Source organism: Blennius ocellaris, assembly GCF_963422515.1.
Source record: "Blennius ocellaris genome assembly, chromosome: 1".
NCBI lineage: Eukaryota > Metazoa > Chordata > Actinopteri > Blenniiformes > Blenniidae > Blennius > Blennius ocellaris.
The window spans coordinates 12,363,255-12,389,488 of record NC_137650.1 but is presented as its reverse complement, the minus strand read 5'-3'; the positions used below and the strand labels follow the sequence as shown (position 1 = coordinate 12,389,488).

General features: G+C 42.4%; 1 protein-coding gene across 5 annotated transcripts in view; it reads right to left on the bottom strand.

Annotated features, from left to right (window-relative positions):
• Positions 1-26,234, bottom strand: part of akap13 (A-kinase anchoring protein 13) — an 86,182-nt gene that overhangs the window by 50,805 nt on the left and 9,143 nt on the right. For 3 of the 5 annotated variants that reach the window (XM_080500652.1, XM_080500653.1, XM_080500654.1), the window contains exons 3-4: positions 11,009-11,063; positions 805-950 (exon numbers count right to left, since the gene is read on the bottom strand). In XM_080500652.1, the coding sequence (XP_080356778.1) occupies positions 805-950; positions 11,009-11,063 (201 nt within the window). Of the gene's footprint in view, positions 1-804; positions 951-4,959; positions 5,076-11,008; positions 11,064-24,117; positions 24,272-26,234 lie in introns of those variants that run through there. The other 2 variants (XM_080500655.1, XM_080500656.1) reach the window with 2 other exon arrangements.

Genomic DNA, 26,234 nt, shown 5'->3' with positions numbered 1-26,234 from the left:
ACAGGCTGGGAAAATAACTGCTCATACATATGAAGGAGCTGCATAGGCAAGCAGAAAAAAACCCCAAACATATATTCTGAAAACATGCTGGTGAGCAGCCAGCACTGAATGTGCTTTTTGAGCAGAATAATGGCAGTACAGTTTTATTTATTGATCTGTTTGCAGCTCCTAACACATGAAGTATTGAGGTAAAAACCAGGACAACATGCAAAGGAGAATAGCTATTTAGGGGATATGAATATTGTTAAAAGTACAAAATGAACTTGTGGTAACAGAATTAAAAACAGTTTTTGATGCACGGGGGTCAAATAAAGATGGAGGAAATTTAGACAAACAAGCTATAAATAGACGGTAAAATTATATTTATATCATTGAGACAGAAAGTTGCACCACAGCATCTTTTAGGGAAAAATAAGGTGGTGAACGTGATGTAATGCACAAAAAAAAAAAAAAGCGTGAAACATTAAAGGTTTTGGATGTGTCGGTTGCAGACAAGTAAAAAAACAATGTGATACATATTAAAATATATATATTTATTGCTTTTTACGGGTCAGAAAAGTGGCGTTTTAGTAATAAAATACAGATTTACCAAATTGTACTAATTGGTGTGAGATGTTGGGCGTTTCAGTGACAAATTAGCTTCATGTAGATTCTAAATAGATTTTTTAAGATGATTTTTGGTCGGTTCTACCGACTTCAATCCCAATGAGTGATAATAATGCAGTGGAAGGGAGGAAACAGTCATGGATGGATGGCTGGATGGATGGATGGATGGATGGTTGGATGGATGGATGGCAGGCAGACCTTTCTGAAGACGCTGTCGTACGCCGGCTCTACATTCAGGAAGCTTTCCGTGTCACTGCAGGAGTTCCTGTGAGTGGAGGAAGGACGGCTGGCGGCGCTGCTCGTTCTGCTGGACAAACCGGGAAGTGTGGAAGACTGCGGGGAACCTGAAAAACACAAGGAGCTAGTGTCAGCACAGCAAAGATGTTTAGAATCCTCACATATGCAGGAAACAGGAGAACTCTTATTTGGGAATCTGGTATGATGCGATTCAAAATGCCTTCAGGGTTAATACGATTTGTACTTCAGTGTTCAGCCGTTAAACTGATAAAGAAAGCATTTCCAAAACAAATGCGCCTTCATTGTAAATGAGAAAACATGAGCGGGTCTGTTAGACATCAGTGAAAAGACTTGTGGGAACATGAGAAGGTGTGAAACGCCTGGCGGATCAATGGCCGACTGTCCTGCTTCAGAGCGTCTGTGCAGAACGGAAAAGGAAAACAACCAGTGTTTGTGTGTTTCAGAGGGTTTGAGTGCAGAACCCAGGCGAAAAATCTAATCCAGAGAAAGATGACAACAGGAAATGCTATTGATGTACCACAAAACCACAACCATGAAAGAGCTTCACTCATAGCCAGGAGGCGGACTGGAATGGACTGACATGGAGTCTTGAAGGCTTTCTGACCTGTTTTTTAAAGGAATGAGCAATTTTATCTTCCAGTTATTTGATAAATCATAGACATCAGCTGATCTTTACCCCGGCGTCTGCAAACTTTAGCTCTGCTGACGTGTTGTCGAGTAACTCACCACTTCCCCACCTGAATCACAGCCAACACGTGTGTCCTATTAAACATCTTCCAACTCACAAAAAAAAAAACCAACCAAACTCTCACTCGCTGGCTCAACAGCCCAGCTCGGTTCTTCTCAGTGACTCCCCGTAACAACAGCAGTGATCTCTCACACACACCGTCAGACATTTCCTAAGTTTATACCCACGGCTTCTTTGAATAACAAACAACAATAAGCTTCTCTTCTGAAACGAGAATCCAGAGCTCTATGCTTTTGTTCATGTAAGGACATGTAGAGAGAATATTCCAGGGACAAACTAAAAGAGGAAGAGTGACCACAGCCACACATGTATAACAGTGGGCTTACTTTAGCCAGATGCCAACAGCAACTGGATGAGATCATTCACCAACTTTGTTATTTAGCATCACATTTGACGTCTATTTCTGCCGGCAGAAAGCGGATGTCTGTCTTTATCCCCCAGGAACAAGCTGTATTCCCTGTACTCGTGAGAGCATGAGGAAGCTGGCTGCGTGTGCTGTCATCCTTTGGAGAGACGATTCCTATGAAACTAAACGTCTGGACTGAGGCAACAGAAAATCCTTGGTGGATTTTTGAAGTCTCCATTATAATGTGCAAAGCAGTAAATGATCACAGATAAGTTCAAAGAGACCTGGTGCTGTTTAGCAGTTTTTCAGTCAAGCGGAGTACCTTTTGTTGATTCAAGAATAAAAAAAAAAAAAAATAAATTAAAAAAAAGCAAACAGATGAGACTGCAGGTCTTCAGGTCTTATTGAAACAACTTCATTCAAACCATTTTGATTGAACGCTTCCTGAAGACTGATCAACTTCCTTTGCATTGGGAAACTTGTATAAAGCGTCAATCTCAGCACTGTGTAATTTGACACCACAATCATCCCCTTTCAGGCTTTTGCTGTGTCTACTATGAGGTCAGTCTGTGATGAGCTAATGTCAGCTTTTGCAATTGAATGATAAACGGTGCTTTCTAGCTTGCCCCACATTTACACTGACTGTGCCTGAGTTGTTGGGATTTTTTTATACATTATTATTTCTATCAAATTTGCATCTGTGGTTTGGACCAGCACCGTTTCCAAAGCAAGGCACTTTTATGACTTGATGTTATCCATTCTTCCAAAATCTTTCAACTTTTGTGCTTCTGACGTCTTTGCAATTGATGTAATTTGTATGGTGACACCGCAATATTAAAGTTGTGGTACATTGTGCAGCCCTATGGCATAACGCTAATATGAAGACCCAACACTGTAACATCATGTCAAAGTAAAAAAAAACAACAAAAAACCCCCCCAAAAAAGACAAAAATGCCAGGTCTCTTTGATGAGATCATGAAAAAAAGTCATTTTGACACAACAGCAAATGTCAAAACCGTGTTGCTTCATCAGAACGGGTTTGTGTCGGTTGGAACCTGATTGGAAGCAGCATGAACAGCAGAAACGGCAACTTTCAGCCCGACTTAATCGTGTCTGACAAATGTCTTTATAATGTACGAGTGGGAGTGGGGAGAACTCATCGCATCTCTTGTGGTATTAATCTAGGTCAGCCATTGTGAATCTGAAAGTTGCTAATGGATAACAGCTTCTTCTTCTTTTTCTTTTTAATCCGCCAAACGGTTCCATTTCAGTGTGAGAATATTATACGAAAAAAAAAAAACTAAAAAAACATTGCTCTACCATATAGAAAACACAATATTGGACTTTTTTTTATTTCTACTATTTGTTACTAAAAAAAGCTGCAAACTGCTCCTTATATGTCCTCCATGAATATTATAATAAATATGGGGTTTCTATGAACAATACCTTTCATACTGATGGGATTTGTCCTGCTGCTTCTGCAAAGCATATCTTACCATTGCACCAGCGCTCCACATTCATACCTCCATCCATCAATCTTCTATACACGCATTATTCAAGAAAAAGCCTGCGGGGGCTGGAGCCTGTCCCAGCTACAGATTTAGAGCCAGTTTACAGTCACCGCATTGATGCATTTGACTTTATAATATAGACAATTTTCCTTGGGGGTAGCGCGGTGTCAAACACCCTGGAGACTGTCAGAGATTCCACCCACCAAACTCTCACGAAACCCTGAGTGGTGAAACTAAGATCTCTTCGGTGTACGGCTGGACCTTGACTGGAAGGAGGGATTATTTCACCAATTGTGGCCTCAATCTTGTTCTAGGATTCATGATCAAGTTAAAAATCTGTAGATTTTTTTGCCATTTTATTCATTTTTTTTTAACAATCTTTAGTACATATAGTCAAATATTGAACACACATTTCATCATTTTAAAACATACGACTACAAAAGGCTTCAAAGTGGCTACTTCTGACACCCCTATCGTGAAGACAGCTGCTCCAGGCCAGTCTGAGGCTGGTGGCAGGGGCCAGCGGGGGGGTTTGAGGCGTGGCGAGGGGTTTCAGCGGGAGTGGTCAGTCAGTCAGTCAGCTGCTTTACATCACAGCGAGTTGTTACACTGCACTAACAAGAGAGCGAATGGGAGGGCGCGTTTAAGAGACTTCCTGCAACAGAATAACTAACATAACTGACATAACTGTTCGTCACTCTCACATAACTGCAAAAGCATGAAGGAGGCTGGAAGGACGAGGACATTCATCCCAGACTGAAAGAGTGGATCAGCAGGCTTTAAAATGAAAAAATAACAAAAAGAAAATCACCACAAAAAAAAAAGGTTCAGTCCAGCACTCACACTTATTACACTGATGATTCAAAATGATATGAACACATCAGGTAATTTAACAGCTACAGGCATTTATCTTCTGCAAAAGAAACATCCTGTAAAAACTGGAAACAGGGACTCAACAGCCATTCATTTATGGTTCGACCAAATAATTCCAGAAATGGTGAATTATGCGAGATTTATGTAAATGGCCCACTTTCCCACACATTTAGTTGCATATAACTGGTATGTAAGGGGGTTCCTTTAAGCTTCAAAAGGTGAAAACATTAAAGTCATGATTCAAAAGCACGCTTGTAATTCAATAAATGCTTCATGAAGAATGTAAGAATCCCCAAGAAAGAAAAGGATTAGGACATCGGGGTTGACCTTTTTCTTAATATGAACATGTACTATAGATTTGTTTGACCGCAGCAATATAGGCCACAACGTGACAAGCGCAGGATTTCTTCTATTTCAACACAAATACTTCCACGGGGTGAAGGACACTCGTAGGATTGCTTCAAGTCTGCTCCAACCGATCAAGTAACCACTAAACCATGACATCCTTCAATAACTAGTGTTCGAACACAGCGGAGGTCCTATTCAGTGTCACTTCATGATGTCAACAAGTTAAAAGTTGAATAAGATCGCGCTCTAACAATGGGATCTACACTGACCTTTGAGCCCGCGAGCTGCAGCAGAGCTTAGCCCTGACCAGGGCGGGGGGTCTTTCAGGCTGACGCAAAGACATTTCAGCCCGCATCCTTCATACTTCCACTCTCGTTTGCTCTGAACGCACAGTCCCAGAATGGGAAATTGAGATGTGTGCCAGTGTGTCTGTGGAGCGGTGGAGTGGTGGAGATTCAAGTAGGAGCTCGGCGCTGCTCTCAGACTCCGCCCACTCACACCTGTCCACCAAAAGTAGCAGGGGACTGTCAGCTTAGACAGCTGTCCTCCTCCCTGTGTCAAACAGACCACCACACACACACACACACACACACACACACACACACACACACACACACACACACACACACACACACACACACACACACACACACACACACACACACACACACACACACACACACACACACACACACACACACACACACACACACACACACACACACGCAGAAAGAGCACCAAGAACAGGTGGAGGGCTCTCTGAGGAGTAAGTGGGTGGCTGCCGTTGCTGGACGAATAGGAATCAGCTCACGCACCTGTGGACGTTACATTAAACCACATGTAATTCTTACATTAGTAACAGCGCGATGCATCCACTCCCTTCGATCACACACCGGGTGTAGACTAAAGACACGCTGCAGCTGCAGTATGATTTCAGTCAAAGAAAGTATGACAGGACTCAAAGGGGGGGGGGGGGGGGGGGGGGGGGGGGGGGCAGTGTGGGATTGAGGTAGAGAAAAATATGAGCCAGATACGATTCAAACAAATCACCCTGTCCGTGGCGAGAATAAATGAACAAGATAAAGAATCCGTTGGGCCTCCGCTTCTCAAAAACACTCGTCTCTGCACATTTCCACTGCCCGTCAAGATTACATATTTTGAGTATTCCTAAATGCACACCTTTATCAGCACTCACAGATAAAACCTTTTTTTTTTTTTTTTTTTACTTCTCATACTCTATTTTCCTGTCATGTGTTTATTAATAGAAACCACTTTAATATCTGGCTTTGTGTAAGTGTGTATTTGTGTAGCACATCAGGGACTGCAGGCCAAAGCAGACACTCACTCCACACCTGGCTGATACACTTCGAGGTCACGGAGTGTGCCGCACTAGTATCCGCTTCACTTTGCAAACTGACTCCAGTGTTTGTTTTACATTCATTTAGGAGCCTCGGGCCACAACAGAATGTTTCATTACAATTGACTTTATGTTGAGATTGTCGTCATTTTTCACTGTTAATTCTGTGATCATGCTAAAAATTTTGACAATTCCATCACGTATAGTGCACGGCACAACAAAGCAAAACTTTCAAGTGGAAATTCAATGGTTATTATGGCAATATTTTACCAGTCCAGCCCACTCAAGAGGAGACTGGACTGTGTGTGGCCCTTCAAGTTACATTTTATTTAGTATTTATTTTGCGTGTGTGTGTAGTATTATAGTATTTCGTAGTCCAGAATGTATTAGAATGCACCATTTAAGATCTTTTTTTTTTTTTTTTAATTCTCCCAGGTGATTGACAACCTCCACACACACCGCCACAACTGATTTTCTTGCACCATTTGTTTTTTTTTTTGATATTTAGTTGATTGTATCTTATGATTGTGTAGTCGTAACAACAAAAAAAGTATATATATATATATATATATATAAAACATTTTTTATTTGACAGCACCGGTCACCACCAAATGCTTCAAGTACTGAGGTAGACTACAGATAACACCGGACTCACTTCATAATCAGTGGCTACGTTACCATCTGCAGCTCCACATGCTGGGATACACAACATTATGAAAGTCATAAGAACATGATTAACTAAACACAGCGTGCAGAGTCCTCATAATTTTCTCAAGAGTGCTGCTTCCATTTTTCACTGAGATAAGAAGCAGCTCACACACACACACTCTGGAGTACATTTACCCTCCGACTATAATTCAAGCCTTGACAATGATTCATGTAAAACCACCTTTTGCCCTCATATCTTTGTTTTCTCCCTCCATGGGATTACTCTGGCCTTGAGTCCGAGGCACGCCCGACATGTCCCCTCTCATAGAAACGAGAGTGACTGAATGGAGTCGAGCTAAACAGGACATGGCTTCACCCGTCATAAATACAACATCATGCGACAATAGGAGCAAAGCAGCAACATGACTCAATACAGGCCTGCAAACCACAGGCAGCCAGACAGGCGACCAAACAGATTCCCTGCAAGAGAACATGAACCGGCAGTTTTAGAGGAGGCTGCTGAAGGGGAGACCGGAGGGCAGATTCTGCACATGTGCAGAAAAGCATCGGTTGGTTATGTAATCATAATCACTTGGAAATGCTGGCTAATAGGGCAATCTGTGTGAAGTTTCCATATTTCCCTGCATGTTTGGGTTTACCTTGTTCCACATGTTTGCTGGGATAGATGGATGGATGGATTAATGGATGGAGGAGTCTGATGCACTGTTACACTAACTGGCAATAGCATTAGGGATGGGGCCGATCAGATCCAGTAGCGGGTTCTGACACCAGCGTAATTCACAGATCAGAAATTCCCGATCCACAAGCCATGTCTGTGCTGCAGGCTACTCTGCTCGCTGGCTGCAAAATGTAGAATAGATTTCACGAACGGAGGCGCGTCTCAATGAGACGCGGACTAATGAGTCAGGAAATCCAGTCCACAGTTTGCAGCCAGCGAGCAGGCTAGAGTAGTAGCACTGCAGCTATCCCACTTTTCATGACAACATGTCCGCTGTCTGGAGGTATATTACACTCAAAACACCGCAAAGCAACACAGCAACGTGCAATCATTGCAACACCGTTGTACAGCAAGGCGGACGCTCTGCCGCCAGACATCCCGGTTTTAAAATGCAAGCTCGTCAAGGAGAACGGGACTGACCACGGCAACAATGAACCGCTCGCTCCTCCATGCTGCAACAGGAGATTCACACCTCGGTGACCTCACACAGACCCCCACATTGCCAAAACTGAGCAAAAATTGTTTGTTCTGTTTCCTTTGCTGACTTTAAACTAACCTCAAATTGCCTTTTGGGAGAATACGTGCATACATTCCTACATTTCATACCTGTTGAGAGGAGTTTATTTCAGCCTCATATAAAGCCAACAATAATGATAATAATGATATTATAACAAACAGAGCTCTGGTATTGGAATAGTATTGGTATCGGCAGATATCCAAATTCAGGTATGAGTAGCAGATCGGAAGTGAAAAAAATGTGGATTGGTGCGTCCCTCACTAACATATGCTTTGCAGAAATGATGTGTAATTTCTGTTCATAAAGAAATCCTGATAAAACAACATTGAGGATTACATGCAGCACTGTCGTGGCACTGCCATCTTTTCAGGATGTAGCCTACCTTTCACTCAATTCTCTGCACAGCCCTTGGTGTGGATACAGTTGACACACGGGTCACTGGATGGCTTCAATATTACAAAATACAGAAACTTGAGCTCAACGCAGGAGGGCTGGAAAGTCAACCCTCGAAGTGGTTCAGACTTCATCTTTTTGCCTCAAGTGTACCAAACCATGTAGAGCTTAGAATGGATCTTATACACAACCTTTGCCGCCTCTTTGCTTATGCCTGGAACGATCTGTTTTAACTTCTTTTCTTGAAAGTCTTCCTCTGAAAAAACCCTTTCATCTATTTGTCCAAGTTGTAGTATGACTGGAGATTATCACAATAGGAAAGAGGGAGAGAGGGAGAGGAGTGACTGGACAGTTGAGACAAGCTGAACGAGATCAGAGTGGGAGAGAGATTTCCAGGAAGTGATGTCGATTTGTCATCGCTACAACAAAGGAAGTCCCACCCTCGCCCACCCTTCCACTTCACTTCCGCTTGACACCTCAATCTCTTTTTTTTTATTGTTCCATCAATGGGCTTCACTCCATTCTCTGTATTTCTTCACCCAACCACCTCAGCACTTTGTCTCCAGTCAGATCCAGCATATCGATCTGTGGTCTTTTATTTATTTATTATTTTTAAATTCTGACACATCTTGTAAAGGTCAAACAATCGTACTTTTTTTGTTTTATCTTCATTTCTGGCCACTGCCCAAACATATTGATTAATGCATTAAGCATTCATTAATATTCCTCTCACAGAAAATGTCTGTGTACTGACATAAAAAAGTCAAAAAGCAAAAATCAACCATGTACAGCAGTCACGACTGAGCTTGTAAGAGTTTTATGTAAGTTAAAGAAAGAAGGGTGGGAATTCTGTTGCTGTGATTCAGACTGTAATCATTTGTCAAATAAAAGACGTCCATGAAACTTTCCCCAGAGGATACAGCCTAATGCTTTTGGCCAAAAAGATACAGTAAATGTTGAAATGTTCAATCTCTGCTGTATTTTTGATCCAGTACATATAACTTGAGCATGTATATCCTTAGAATTAAGAGATTTTCTGATGAGGACTGAGTTAAAGTCCTGCTCTGGGGTGTCAAAGCCATGCTAACATTGTGCAGAGTAGTGTAATGTGTAATTACCGCGTGTCCTTCCAGCCCCATGCTGTGTTGGCGTCCATTGAAATAGCATTAATCTTAGCAAAACCACAAGTGATCATATGCAATGGTGGTCCAATAGAGAACAATTACAGGATTGGCTTAGTTGCCTTCAAAATTGCACAATTATGCAAATTACAACAGTAAATAATTCTGCAGGTACACAGTAGCAGTCTTCAACCCTGAGCTCCAGCACGTGTCCTCTGCAGAAACACTTTACAGATAACTATTAAACTACTACATAATGGAACATCAGGAGGCAAAGACACAGACACCACACACCTAAACCAAATCTGAATATGCTTTTCGATGCTTTCCTATTTTGCTTTACGCAACAAACATGACTATTGTTAGAATAAGATAAAAATAAAGAAAACATGCAGATAGGAGAGTTAAAAATGTACTATTAACACAAGAGAGACATTTCTTCATAAAAACAAATGGAAAAAAAAACTGATGAAAACTAAGGTAACTATGAGTAATACACTGCTGACTGAATGCTGCTGAGTTTACACCACATCCCATATCATCACGCTTTTACACTGTCTGGCTGAATAAATCTTAAGCTTAAAGCAAAGTCACTTTGCGAGACTGCTACAGGAGGGAGGGAAGCACAAAGTCGAATACCGCCAAGCCTGTGGAGCTGGCTCAAATATGTATCCCATCACCGCTGTGCGATCAGAGAGGAGCCACGTCTTAGTGAGGTAAACACTCAACAGATGCAGAGGAAGTCTCAGCAATGCAATACTCTAAAGTGCCAATTGTGACTAGAATTCACAGCCCAAATTATTGAGTGCTGCATTCTTGTCTGCCCGTGTTTAAAGTAAGATTATTTCGGAGACTCCTATAAATTCTTACTTCTCTGCCATAGACACGTCCGCTTCCCCTTCTCTGCCTGTGTACGTGCTAATGTGGACTCCCAGGTATCAAAAGACAAAACTGCCAAAGAAAACAGGTTCAGACAAACAGCAAAGCATCCTTGTCGTAGGTGACACACTTACTAAGTGTATCCTTCAAATCTCATATTTGGTTACAAAACACTACAAAAAAACCTTTTCCCAGAGTCCTGCTGGTCACAGCTGCTATCATTGGAAGAGTAGATTCTCAAAAATACACAAAAAGCAGAGTAACCATCAATCTGAAAAGTATATAGCAACAAAATACTAGTCTTCACATAAGATTGTATACCACCAAATAGTATTTAAAGCTCAAAATTGTTCCATTTCAGTGAAAAAAAAAAGAAGAAATCAGGCGGAATGATGCAGAACGGCAGTTTTTCCTACGCAAAACTTTCTCCTGATCGTTGTTCCTTCAGACAGACAGCTGCCACAAAACACTGATGCATGATTGACCCAGATGCAACACACCAACAGCTGGCAGGAAAACAGTGTTTAAAGCATAGCTCGCAACATACAGAAGTTCTATTAAAAGATGAAGCACATTCATTTGAGAGGTAATTAAAATATTAAACAATTAGCACACCCTTCCCTAGTTCAGGGGAGTTAGTGGGGGAGCAGCAGCTGAGAGTTACCTGAGTGCTGAGTGCTGTAGGGCTGATGGAACGACGCCTCTCTGTCTCGGTGGATCTGCGGAAGAAACAGGAAGACACTGAATCAGCCGCAGCAACATGTGATCGTCACCCAAAGAGAAATAATGATGCAGACCAGCGTGCCTGCTAGGAAGTGTTCCTCGGTGCACAGGATGGGAGGCACCGATAAGACACCCTTTATAACAAGCAGCCCATTAAATCGCTGGTGGTGGTTTTTGGTAGCTGCGCCCGGGATCCATCTCGCCCGGAGCGAACTGTTTGGGAAGAGCGAACTTTGGTCTGTTTTCTGTCTGTTGAGTGCGGAACTCACGGCGTCTCACACAGTCAGAGAGCTGTGGTGTACTGTGAAAGACACAACACTGGCTCTGCTTCCTCTGTGGTCTGAGTCTCTACAACAGCTGTGGGTGGGTGGGTGTATGCATGTGTGTGTATTGTATACGACTGTGTGTGCCTATATGCACGAGCTGGTTTTAGCTACAGAAGCCACAGACACGCCACCACCCCAACGCTGTGGAGCTGCGAGATGGTCAGCTCAGTGTGCTTCAATGAACTAAATACATGCCCCATAGATAAATACCATGAAGATAAACAACCCTCAATCCAACCAGTTTTATGAAAAGCAGGTTGATGTTTTCAACGCCAAAGGATTCTGACCTAAAACAAGGTATTTCTAATGAGCTGTCATGAAATACGGATATGTTGTTGAAGATGCTAAATTTTTGTTATGCCACTTTTAACCCGTCTAAGCTTGGGTTAAGCCTGGCTTAACAGCAAGCTTTGGAATTACCCTTTAAACTCGGCCATGACAGACCCACACAAGAGGAACCTCCAGAAGCAAAATGCTGAATCTAAAGGCTCTCAGCTCTGTTCTGAAGCCATTAATACGTTTGCTGGTTCAATAACAAGCTACCATGTACACTCCTGAGTTTCAGTCACTGTGCACCATCAGTCCAGTCAGGATATGGATCTGTGATGAGATGTGAGCAGCCCTCTGGCAAAAGAACTCCATGTTCTTGAAGGAAAATTACCATTTCCGGAGAATAGCTCCGATGCTATGCAATCCAGGCTGCATGACGCTGAGAATCAAGCCATTGCAGTAACACAACACTAATGTAAACGAGCTCCCTAACAAATAGCACATCAACATCATGTGTGGGGAAATAGGAAACTGCAGCGAGCAGCTGATGTGTCCACATCTGGAACAAGAGAGCTTTGTTTCATCCAAAAGCAAGAACAAATTCCTCTGGACAACGACAATAGTCCACCACTTTAGTGACTCGCTGGTGGGGTCAGGACTCTCCCCCCTTAGGGGATTATATGCGGACATAGTAAAATCAGAAGAAGAATGCGTTCATACAACGTTTTCAAGTGAAAACACAAAACCTCTGCCGATTTTTAGGGTCCATTTGATACAAATGGTGCCCAGAGGCACTGAAAGAACTTTTTTTTTTTAAAGGCTCCAACTCCTCTCCTAAGAGAATGGAAACGGCAATCTTTCTGAAATCACCCTCTGTGTACATGGCGGAAACACTGCTACTGCACATGAGCACCATTGGCACTGAAAAAAAGTTCTTCTGCATGCGAGCAAATGAACAATAACAACAACAGAGTGACTCCAGAGTGCCGTTACTCCCAGTTGATATTAGTTGGCAGTTTTAAAGTGGATAGTCACCATAATAAGAATCCAACTTTGTTGTGTGTCCGTACAAATGTCCATGTGCTCCCATTGTTAATTTATAGTGTATTGTTCTCTGCTGTATGTGCGTGGCAACAGTGCCAACTAGTGGCCAACACATCAGCATCAGTGTTTCTGTCATTTCCTCGTGAATGGATATTGTTTTAAAAATGCTGCAGTGTAAACAGGAAACGTTTCTGAAATTATAACCCCAAAATGATACATTTCCACCAGAAGCCCTTTCTCCAGTCTGCAGCAGATCTGGAAAACTGCCAACTCCTTTTGTTAAAAGGCACTTGCTTTAGTAAATCAATAAGATTTGTATACCTGCCTTGGTTTGGGTTTGCTTTAAAGTTTCGGCAAACCAAAGAGTGAAGAAAGGGATCGTTAGAGGTAAAGTACAGGGGCTGCAGTGATTGAATGATGGGAAGCTCTGCCTCAATAGACTCCCATTTATTCTGTACCTGGTGGCAGTGAATATATATTGCAGTCATGGGGAGGTTCATGTATTTCAGCAGTTGTTTCCCACTTTAATGGGAGTCAAGCAGAGGTTAATTAATTGTTATGCTCAATGAAGAAGACAACGTACCGGCAGTATCAGTGCCGACGAACAATGATTTGTGATTATTGTTCACTTAGCGACATGGCTTTTTATTCAGGAACTGGGTAAAGCAGCTGTACTGGAAGGATTGTCATCTTCTTATGTCAGACCTGGAATTGAACTGTCTCTCTGCAGAGAGAGCGACCTCGGTGGATTGTGGTCACTATCAACATGAAGTGAGTCAGGTGGTGTGACTAGAGATTGTGGTAACTGGGTAACTGATTGTTTAGAGATTGGTAATTGGAAATGTGCTTGTTCAGTCAAATGCAGTCGATTAAGAGCATGAGAGGGAGGGTGAAAAAGTTAAAAGGTTAATGTAACTCTCCAGATCTTTTTCCAAAAACCTGACCTCAAAACGTATGTTGAGCTCACAATTGAATGGATATTTAGAGACTTACAATTTCGAGATATAAAAGGACCACTGTGTAAAGAAAATTGAGATTTTGGAAGGATTTGGTACTGGATGCCTCTACAAAGATCAGGTCTCCTGACACCATTATCGGTAAAAACTAATGGATAAATCTATTCTTCTCAGTCACTGTACTACTCCTGAAGATATAGACAGACAGGAAAGTTGACAATTTTTAAATGAGGATCAATATCAATTATTTTTCAAATATAATACTAATAATACTAATATTATCGCTCTTCATAAGGAGCACACAATATACAAAACACATGTTGAAGTAATTGCTTTCAAGATTGTTCCCTGGATAGGCCCACTTTTACAGCAAGACTTGCACAAAAGTATCACAATTCCTTTCATGTGATATAATATGCCAAATATACGGAAACCAAAAGACTGACTAAACTATGATACATTATTATTTCTATTGGAGACAGCTTCGGCCCTATTTTTGCATTTCTGTTTCAGAAGACGTTTTGGTCGCATGCCAGGCTAACTGCATCGCAAGTGGGTACTGTTGTTTTTGTAATTAAACCACACACACGTGCATTCAGAGAACAATACACGATAAACATAAACAACATCGAGTACACGACATATGTATGGCTAGATGGCGAAATTTCCCAAAAAGTGGCTTTTTCAGTGGCTCTAAGCACCGTTGTCATGGAAACTGACACTCAAAACACAACAAACATTTTCCCTTTTCTCTCAAAAACATCATGTAAACATGGTCTTAGTAGGCAAAAAAAGAGACGTACAAGGTGTAAACTACGTAGTTTGACGAGAAAGAGCACTGTTAATCAGACGGACAATCTCAAAGCAGACATTGATTTTGACTTAAGTGCTCGCTTGCATGTTTAAATGATGTTGCGCTGCCCGAAACCTCATCCCCCCCAAAATTTGCAAAACATGGATAATGGAAATTTTTTGCCAGTAATCAGAACTTTTTGACCATCAACCAATTTCTATCATGTTTGTGTATGTCAATAAATTGCCAACAAATGGAGCAGTATTACGAGTCCAACTGAGGGAGGCGATTAGGTTCATTTTTCATGTCACAAAACTATTTTCCCAGTTTTTTGAACACCGGATGAATGTGGCTTTGATTGAGTAAATGACCCTCACTGTGGGAGTGTTTATTGTAAACGGCAACGCAAGAATCAACCCGCCTCTTGCGAGATATCCAAAGAACCAGGGGAGTGAGGAAGAGGAGAAGAAATCAAAGTAAACCCCACTCAAAACAGAGAACGGACACAAGAAGCAACACAGAAGGAAAGTCCAGAAGCTAAAAATAAAAACTCAAAGACATGAGTGTGAGAGAGAGAGAGAGGGAGAGAGAGAGGGAGAGAGAGACAGAGACAGAGAGAGAGAGACAGAGAGAGAGAGACAGAGAGAGAGAGAGACAGAGAGAGAGAGAGACAGAGACAGAGAGAGACAGAGAGAGACAGAGACAGAGACAGAGACAGAGACAGAGACAGAGACACAGAGAGAGAGAGAGAGAGAGAGAGAGAGAGAGAGACAGCGGTGAGTCAGTCCTCGGAGTGCTCTGGGGGTGAGGGAGGCGGTGTTCAGCGTCTCAAACACGAGCCTTCTGCTGTCCCACTGCTCTCTATAGACGGGCCTGCAGAGACCCCAGAAATACTGAGCTCTGTTTTCCGGGAGTGGTGAGTGTTTCAAAGTATGCACTGTTGTTAAAAGGCAACCCGTGTGACCGTACACTTCTGCGAGCCTGCAAACACGCTGACAACTCCTCGCACGCCAACTGGCAGCATATGCGCGCACAAACACACACACACCTCCAGCCAGCCAGCCAGCAGTGTTGCATGCATCCAACATGACAAACACTTACTTTTGCTCCCACTTCTCTGCCCTCTGAGATCGTCACAAGGATCAAACACACACACACACACACACACACACACACACACACACACACACACACACACACACACACACACACACACACACACACACACACACACACACACACACACACACACACACACACACACACACACACACACACACACACACACACACACACACACACACACACACAAGGCTTCCCATGCTTTATGGAGAGACGACACTGATTTGCCTTCATTTCTAACAGGATTACTCGGAACTCAGGTGCAACCACGACTGAAGGAAACACGTCTATACCTGAGAGTTTTGGGGTTTTCTTTACGGGAACCTCAATTTTTAGAACCATTTAAACGAGTCTTTGTGCAATTGAATGTCCCCCGGCAGCATAAATGAAACGCACACATGCGCACGCACACAGATGCATGCACAGAACACAAGCTTTTTCTTCTCACACAGCTGTGTTCAAATATCAAACAGAGATCGCTGAGGGAGAACAAACACGCTGACGAAGAAAGATTAGCTGTTCACAGAGGGAGCCAGTACACGCACGCGCACACGCAGAAATGAGCGTTGTTGAGAGCAACAGACGCTGCTCAGAAATCACCCAGTGACTAGGAAGGTGACATGCAGTCGCATGTGTAATCACACACTAGTTTTCTTTCTTTTCTGCATCATCCCGTACTTCCTTTTCACGGTCTACTAATTGGGGTAAATTTATCATGCAAACAACATATGTTTAGCACATCCGTTTTTTAATTTGCTCAGTGGACTTTATATTTACTGGCAAGTTGCAGTTCAACCTTAATATTGATTTCTGATTTGAGTTTTTTGCCTCCACACTCATCATGCAGGTCAAATGTCACATCCTTTTTTGGATCGTACACGCAAACACGTAGACACCCACTGGTTCCTCATTGCATGAAATGCACATAATATTTTACTAGACAAATTTGCAGATTTTCTAAAATGTGCCTTTTGAATATATTCCACATAATTTTGGGCTATCTGCTGGACATTCATTCACAACTTTGCTTATGAAAGGCTTAAGAGACCTGTAAGTTCTTGGTTCAATCACAGCGCGTCGATTAATGATAAAGAGGAGCAGGACCTGAATCTCTGACTGGGACAGGGTCCACCACCAATCCTAACACAATCAAATGAAAGGAGTGTCTGCCATCAATAAAGTTGGTGCTTGGATGACTGATCCATATTTCAAAGTGTTCCTGGAAGGACACTGAACCAAAGGTTGTTCCTGATGTAGTTAATGTGTGCGTGTGTGAATTTGACTGGAATGGAGTAAAGCCATTTGACGACGCTGAAGCACCACAAACCAAATATATACTGGGTTAAAGCAGACGACTGAGTATTGAAGGCTTGATCCTATAGTTGACAAGTTTTCATGGTTCCTGAGAATAACCTTTGACCCTCACCGGCTCCCCAGGCCCCACACCATGGCAGCCCACTCTTCCTCGTGTTCCAAGTTAACGTTAACTATGAATAGGATGAGTATAAGTGATTTTCCCAAGGGGGAAATAAAGAAATCCTAACTGAAGCACATCCATTCATCATTTCAATGAGTGATTGTGTCAATATTTTAATAAAAAAGTGTCAAGCATGGACTATTGCATATGACTGGATAAGAATGTTTAAGTGAATATAAGGGGACAACAGAGTTCTCTGAAATTGTAAGTTCATTACATTGTATACAGTATTAGTCTTGGCTCCTTTAGACAAATGGAGAGTCATAAAGTATAAGCTTTAATTGAGAAAAAAAGATTTGACGGTTTTACTCTGCTCTACTTCTACAACAAACTTTGCAGTTTTATGTATTTGATTCGAATAAAGCAAACAAAAATGTGTAGAAAAAAACATGTTATTATATTACCGACTTTCTTCTCATGAGTGTAAGCCACGGTATCAAAACATTATAGTTTCTGAAGTGGAGTATTTTGATCTGTATTACTTCACTTACCTTGGTGGGAATCGTATTTTACTCATAGCTGTGGTATTGAGTGTTCATGTTCATGTCAACACATGGGTTTACCATATTACTGAAGGATCAAACAGCAGAAATTAGTCTGGACCAAAGTGAAACCTCAGAGTTTTGTCATTGCGTAGACTCCATTCCTCACAACTCCCTACTTCTAATTCAGCCGACTTGAGGTCGAGGCTGCCGTTTTGTGATTACTGCTTTCACAAACGCATCAAGGTCGGCAGTAAAGCAGCGGCGTGCAAACACTGACAAACACAAATGGAAGGAGAAAGTCAGAGAGGTGCACAATAAACTGTGGAAAGCGAAAGTGGGGTTACAGGAGAGGTACGCGCTCATTCAGATCGTCTGCAAACGAAACACTGCAGAGCATGCGACTCCAGCCAGTCCGCAGGCAGAGAGAGGAACTGATCCCCCATCAGAGAGCTGGCAGCCCCGATTCTGAACAACCAGCGCATATTTGGAGTGTCTCGGGAATCTAAACTGTACCCAGTAAAAACACATCTGGTTTAAAAATAAAAAAGGCGGGCTGCTGTGTGAGATCGAGTGTGTATGTGTGTGAGTGTGTGTCTGCTGGGGCATGCATGGATTTGGACGCCTGCCTTATTTTTAAACAGGCTGGCTGCCTTGGAGGTTATGCAGCACTGAGGGATGCCATGGCCGACTGAATGACTCTTTCCACTCAGGCAGGTACACACAGTCTGATATCTAAAGCTGGCCAGCAGCACACCTGAGGATAATTCTACTCTCACTGCAGGCTAAGCGGCTACCTTCAATAGTTCCTTTCAGAACGACTTCTCTTAAGAACTTCATGAAGGCGATTTGAGTACCGTATTTTCTGCCCTATAAGGTGCACCGGACTATAAGGCGCACCTACATTAATTGACATAATTTACAACTTTGTTCATATATAAGGCGCACCGCCCTATAAGGCGCATGGAATAGACCAGTGGTCAGCAACCTTGACAGCTCAAAGCCATTAAGTTACATTTTCCACTGATTCTAACACCCAGAGAGGTGCACTTGCCTTATTTTGATAGTCCTACCTTCAGCCTATGCCAGGAGGACACTACACACAAAACCTTCTTCACTGCTGGTTGACAACTTACAACTACCGGTAATAATAATGATAATAAACTAAACTACATGAACTAAGCAACAAAAACACAACACAACACAATTATTACCGACACCACAAACCAAATAGAACCCCCAATAATTGCATTTAAAACACCACAAACAGCTGCAATGAATTATGGGAGTTTCTATCGGCTGCACTGAGGAGCTCAGGATGTCCCATCATGCCTTGCAGCGACAAATTTTGTGTTGTTGGAGGTTATTGTGGGTTTTTGTTGGGCTTGTGTGTGTGTTGATTGTGTTTATGCTGTGTTTTTGTTCCCCAGTTTAGGGAGTAATTATTTCATCTAGTTTATTTTGGTTTGTTAGAATGTTGGTGTGCAACCATGAGTGATGAAGGTGTTGTGTGGAGTGTCGTCCGCTCTGAAGCTCCGGTAGCGAAGTTAGAGTTGTCAAAATAAAAGCTTCTGGGTGTTCAGCTGGCAAATAGCAGTCTCAAGTAGCGCAATTCTTCCATATATAAGGCGCACCGGGTGATAAGGCGCACTGGCAGCTTTGGAGAAAATTTGAGGTATTTAGGTGCGCCTTATAGGGCGGAAAATACGGTACTTTCCTTGCAGCTATTTAACAATTTTTTTACTGGCAACCTATGGAGATGCAAAGAAGACATGAAGTGATTCACATCTAGAGTCTCAATCACAGACAACTTGGTACAGTTTCATTTACTGAAGGCCCCATTTACGCAAGGCTTTCAAGTGAAAACAAACCTTTCAGTGCGTTTTGGGTGTCTGTTGCAACCAGAGAACAATGCTCGGAGCCACTGAAAACGAGACTTGATGTAAACAGCCCCTACGGTGGTACTTTCCAAAAAATATCTTGGTCGCTAGGACACAGCTTAGTTTTACCTGGTTGATGATATTTCTTGGGAATAGTAATCTTGCTTAAGGAAACAAAAGCTAAGAAGAGTTGACCTCACGTCAGTGAGTGACATCCTTCATGGTTTAGGCCTCTCCTAGTTGCAATGCAATGTATTGCAATGAGGGGCTCCTTATTGGGCTTTTTCACAAGCCTGATGATGACATCATCATTAGATTCAGATATGCTGAAGCAGGGGGACGTCTAAAACATGCAGTTTAACGGCCCTCGAGGACCGGAGTTGGACATTTCTGGATGAAACTTCAACATTGTTGTTTCTCAACATAAAGCTGCAGGTATGATAAAAAAAAAAAAGAAGAAGAAAAAAAATATCTGGACAATATGATGCTATTAAAATATTCTTAGAGTCCAGAAACAAACTGTCAGGAACAAGGCTGGAAAAGAAAAGAAAAAGGCTGAGACCTCCTGGCATTCAGGCAGTAGTTTTTAAAACAGACATGATTATGTGGTTTGAATCAATGCGTCAGCTCAGGGAAACTTTGGGAAACGACTGCTTCTGAACACACTTCAGCACTGCAGCCACAGTTATATTACAACGGCGATCGACTGTGGACCTGAGCTCATTTAACATGAAGTCAAGTGATGTTGGAACACATCCCCTGTTCAAAAGAGTCCATACATTTCAGGATTGCTTTACTTTCTTACGCCGAAAGAGGAAGTGTAGCATACAATTCAGGAGCCACTTGGTCATCAGTGAAATCTCCACCGAACAATATTCATACATTTTGGAGCATGACAGGCTCCCATGCAGACATGCAACAATATGAGGAAGGCCAAAGCAATGCGCAATCAATTGGTCTGGATTAAAAAAAAGTCTATAAATAGTGTCTAAAGTGTGAAGGCCTACACTCGCAGTCCCTGCACTCGATAAGCGGAGCGGTGATGTGATTTGTGACTGCGAGCCACGAATGATGTCGGGATGTGAAACGCTGGTTGAAATGAAGTCATTTGGCCAAACGCCTGTTTCCATCCGAGGCTGGAGGAAACCGTTGGCCCGCCCTGGTTTTCTTGTCTTTTTTTTTCCCCCTTCCCCACACCGTCATATATCTCTCGTGTCGTCGGCTCGTCTGCCTCCCTTTCACACACCTCCACACTGTTTCACCCCTCAGCTGTAAAGAGGAGCCGACACCAGGAACGAGTTTAAAAAGTGACAATAGACCAAAGGGAGGTGTTACATAAACCGGAGCAATCCTCTTCGCGGGTACTCTCCTGCTCCGCCTCGTTTCTGGATGTCGCAGCAGCACAAGTCACACAGCCAGCCCTGTGTCGGTTGTAGTTTAGTTTACCAATCAGAACAGCAGTCCATCATTTTAGTCAAAATACACCAGTTTGGATTACAGTTACGACAGAAGCAGATCAGCTTTGAGCGACTGTTTAGTCAGCGGTACATCCGTCAACGACAGCCGCAAGCAAATCTTTGCGACATTTACTTTTAACTTTTAATTTTTGTCTGGTTTATACGACACTGTTGTCATGACGCCTGTGTAGATTGGTGACTTTGTTGTGTTTCGTAGTTACAATTGCGCTTGACCCGGACGATGAAATCTTAACTTGTGAAGGTTCCTCACAAGTGACTTTGCCACTTTGATAAAACAGTCACTTGGCATACATGAGGTCAATTTAGTTTCTGATTGAGCTGCATGTCCAGGCAATGCTTATAGTGACTGAGGTCATCCTGAACATGGGAACACTGTGGCTTTTGGTGTCAGTGATGACCAAAGACACACATCATGACCTGCTTGTAAGGTTTCCAATATTGATTTTAGCACCATGTTGGAAGTAATTGGTCATTACAGGCAGTTCAGAAAAAAAGAGAATATCACCAACCGTGAAGGATTATATATTTTGAGCTGCCTCGGGTCTCCATGAACCACTTTCTTAGTTGGGCTGCTTTCAGTTTAGACTGCTGGAAGACCTTCTTTAATGTGTTTATCTCTATTTACTTCCAAGCACTGATATGCCACCTCAGCATTTCAGTATCTCCACTATCTGTATTTTCCTGCAGGTGTCTCTCCCTGATATTAATAATCCCTCATCATTAATGACAGTCAAGCATGTCATAACACTTACTGAATATGCGGCGATCACAGTGAACGTTTTGAGTCTTGAAAACACTTAGATGATCTAAATCAATGGGTAATTGAATTGAATCCGTCTGGCTGGTACTGTTAAAAAACAAAGTTACGCATATAACAGAAGCCACAACGAGACTGTGTAGAATTTAAACCCTGAATCTAGCTTGTTGCTTCTGTTTTGACAGTATTGGTGTTGTTTGTTTAGATGCCCGTTGAATGCCCTTTGCTGTGATGTTTTTGCAAATAACAAGTGCAAATTAGCCTTTAAACAATGTCAGCTCACTTCAAAAAAGAAAAAACTGACGCTGAGGCTGAACAGAATATTGACTGTGAAATGTTTATTTACTGAGGTCAAAGGTAAATCCCCACGTTCGGTTTGTGGAGTTCACACGGCTGTGTCGAAGGATTCCAACACGGACGTCTGAAGCTTTGATATGAAAATCAACAAGGACTTCTAAACCAAACTTCACACAGTTTGGATCGACGAGCAGCAGCCCTATAGAACCCCACCAAACCATAAAAATAGCAACTCTGATGGTGAGTTTATCAGCAAGTGTTTGGTGGAGTCTCTAGGCTGATGTGCCCTCAGAGAGAAGTCGAACCCTCAAAACTGCTTTAACAAGGTTTGACTGCATTGCAGAAGAATTACAACCTCTGCAGCAAAACAAAGACAAAAACTTGAACCATTTATCTTCTAATTTATTATTCTATATATCTTTATAATATAAAATCTCATTCAGTATTTAAAATGTGTGGTTTAATTCAAATAATACTTTAATCCTTAACTTAATTCTACCGTAACATCTTCTCTAATGGTAAAAGGGAGACATCATGGAGGGAAAAGGCATCCCTGAAGCCTCCTTCTTTTTTCCTATGTCAGACTAACCAACACTTTGGAACCTACCACTTTATATGAAAGTGTCTTACATCCTTAATTGGAGTTGGAAACACACAAGGAGGCAGCAGCCGTACACCAACTCAAGGAAAAAGGTAACATTACAAACAAAAACATACTGTATAACTGAAGCCAATGAAAACAAGAAAGTGTGGCCCTCTGGGCAATAGAGAATATTTTGTGATTAACAACTAGCAATGTTCTCTTATTTTTAAGTCAAGGTTTTGTTAGAATTGCATGGTATTAGAGAGTATAGCGCAGGTCATCCTAAGGCTCCCCTCTTGTCATCGTAATACAAACAATTGCTGCTGAGGTAATTACATTTGGACCAATGTGACTTGTTATTCAGTGACATTTGATGCAACAGGTTGATTGCAGTCTTAATTGAATGGGGATTTGCAGTAATTAACATTTGCGTTCATTGGACCTGGAGACTTTAATCACCAGTCAACAGCTGTCCTGCAGCCACAAGAAAAGCCCACTGAGGAAAAATGCTGTGAAGGCCTCTCTTTCTATATGTGTATGCAGTATGTGTGTGTGTGTGTGTGTGTGTGTGTGTGTGTGTGTGTGTGTGTGTGTGTGTGTGTGTGTGTGTGTGTGTGTGTGTGTGTGTGTGTGTGTGTGTGTGTGTGTGTGTGTGTGTGTGTGTGTGTGTGTGTGTGTGTGTGTGTGTGTGTGTGTGTGTGTGTGTGTGTGTGTGTGCGCACAGAGCAGGGAAACTGCCATTTGGGCTTTAAATAGCACAACTTCTGGGTGCCATAAAGATCCTATTTAGAACGATTCCATCCACTTCAGATGGATTGACATTGAACTTTTATGGTCCAGTTACAGGACCTCTGAGGAGGAGAAATTACAGTATGACAAGACATGTTCAGAGGGGACTATTTTCTGTTTTAGCCATACAGTTTGTCGGTAAGTACCCACTATGCTGACCAAATAACCCCGGAAAGACCTTAAACTGTCTGAGCCTCATTAAGTTTCATACACAATGATTCCACAGAGATGGGCCGAGCGCAGGCATCTGTCCTAACAGAGTACATAGTGCAGCGCGTACCTCCACAAACCACACTCCACCCCAAATAATCAGCACTCTGTGTCTGGAAGGCCACCATCAGCAACCATGCAATCATCTCTCGGCGCGCTGCGCGAGAAAAGCCGTCACAACAAGGCAAAGCGGACAAGTACGGGTTTGCCAAAGCACGCTGGAGCACTTTGTGACACTTTTTATGAGGTTGTGCAAAAGGAGTCCTTTTTCTTCTTTGTGAATAGTTTATGAGAACTAATGCGATCAGGCCTTTAGAATAAAGCCGTCTTAGTACTTTAAAGCTGTTAAAGCTCTTCATTAAGAACATCATTTCATGTAATGACACTTTATTATACCGCCACTTTATAGTTTGTTTCTTGTGAACTCAATCCTATTTTTAAATTTCTCACCTGGAGTTTTGTTTCCATTGCATTCTAGCCATTCTAAAGAACTTTGAGCTTCTGCTCAAATGACTGGCATTACCGCGGCGCTAGCCGTCCTGTCGTACTGAACAACTTTGTTCGAGAGTGTGCATAGGCAGCCTACCTTAATCAAAACCACGTCTACAGCTCTCTCCCCTTTGGCACAGAGGCTGTACCGCCGCTTGTGTCGCTCGTACATGTTTTCCTGAGAATATCCAGCGCGGCTTTACGGAGCAGAGCGTTAAAATCCAGGAGAAACACAGTTGAGGAGGACTGAAGCTCTCTGCTAAGATTCACATCTGGCCACAGACTCCAGCTCAGCTCCCTCCCTCCTTCTCTTCTTTCTCCCTCCCTCCCTCCCTCTTTTCCTCTATCGGCTCAACTTCTCTCTTGACTCTGTGTGACTCATGTCTTTGCTCTTTCCCTCTCTCTCTCTCTCTCTCTCTCTCTCTCTCTCCCTGTCTCAGTGTATGAATGCCTCTCCCTCTCAGCCTGTGAATCAGCCTTCCAAAAGACGACACTGTTGGAGTCTGACAGATGACAGGAGGGCATTATTGCCTCAGTTAATGTGATTCAATCATCTCAATTGATGCTGTTGAGATTCTACACCCCCTGCTGGATGTGGATGTACTTGAGGCCACCGGGGAGGGCACAGAGGTGAAATGGTTGAAACCAAGGTTAATGCAACATGTGCCAGCTCTGCATGAGTGCGGGACCTCAAAAGAAAAAAAAAAAGAACCAACGACACAATATCAAACATGACTTTCATAAAATGCATCACTTCATATTTCAAGCCTGAACTCCCTGTGAAACGAGCTCAGTTGTGGCATATGTAGTGTTCACACGGCACAAACGGATCCACAGTTTTATACGCGGATGACAGAATTAAACGTGTTTCTGAAACACCGCTGGATCGGACTGTGAGGTCGGGACAACCATCATCCACAAGCAGGTGGATTCCTACATGATATGCCCTCCTTTGAAAGTACAAAACCATGGGAGAATTACTAAATTCAAGCAACAGCTCACGAGCACAGTGATGACTAATAAACAGTGCTGGGCAAGTTACTGAAAAGTAGTCATTGATTGGGGCTGGTACTTCTTTATTACATGGTGGAGCTGCTCAGAAATGGTCATTAAGTATAGTTGCAGTGATTCAAGCTACAGCAAATAAAAACTGTTTGATAGTAGTAACTAACTCTTGTGTTTTAAATGGTCTCTTTCAATTAGGATGCTTTAATAATATGCATCGAGCTGTATTATAGTAGTGTGTCACATTGGCAGTGTTAGCCAGTGTGTTGACTCAGGCTCTGCTGAAGTCACATCAGTCCACTGGAGGAAGATGCTCCACAATCTGGATGTTGAAATAAAAAGATTTACGATCTGAGGACGACAGGAGGAAGCAGGGCCTAAACAGTTTAGATACGCTCCAAACAAAAGGTGTTTTTAATGCTGCTGCTGATATTGATTCATGTGAAGGTGGAAAATCTTCCAAGACAACCGAGTAATTTCAGGATTAACAAAGGTCCTCCTCCAGGAAACAGATCGGTTGAATAGTAGTTGAGACTTGAGCACAAAAAGAGAGAGACAGCAGCTCTTACCAATCCAACAGACACAAGACAGGTATAAAGAAACCCAACGTCACCACAACAATATAAAAATTGTTCATTAGCAATTGCCAAGCGGCCAGAAAGAATTACAGGAGAAAACATCCCCAGTGATACTAAATAAGATCACCAAGTGACACACAATTACATAAAAACATATAATTATCAAATAGAGACACAAAGCTATAACAAGGCTGCATCAAATGTCCACCAGGAGACAAACACAATTATGGCCCTGACATGTACAAGTAAAAATGGCAACAGAGTTTCATAAAATGGCCCTTAAAATACAAAGAGCCACACGTGAAACAATTTCAAATAAGCAACACAGTGCGTGTCTCTTGATAAAGGTGAGAGGGTTTTTACATGTCTCTGCCCAGATTTCTGTGGTCTCATAACTGGCCAACGTACAGAAATATGAAGGAGGAGAGGGACGCTACTGGACCAGCAATTACAAATGCACTGAAAAGCGTGTTTCACCATATTTAATTTCACTTGTCAACAAAGAATCCATGAGGTTTTAAGCAACTGAAACAAACTGCAAAAATATACCTCTGACATAATCTTAGGGGCCGTCCACACCAGGAAACCAGTTAACCTAAATATGCTGTTTTTGGCCCGTCATCCACGAGGC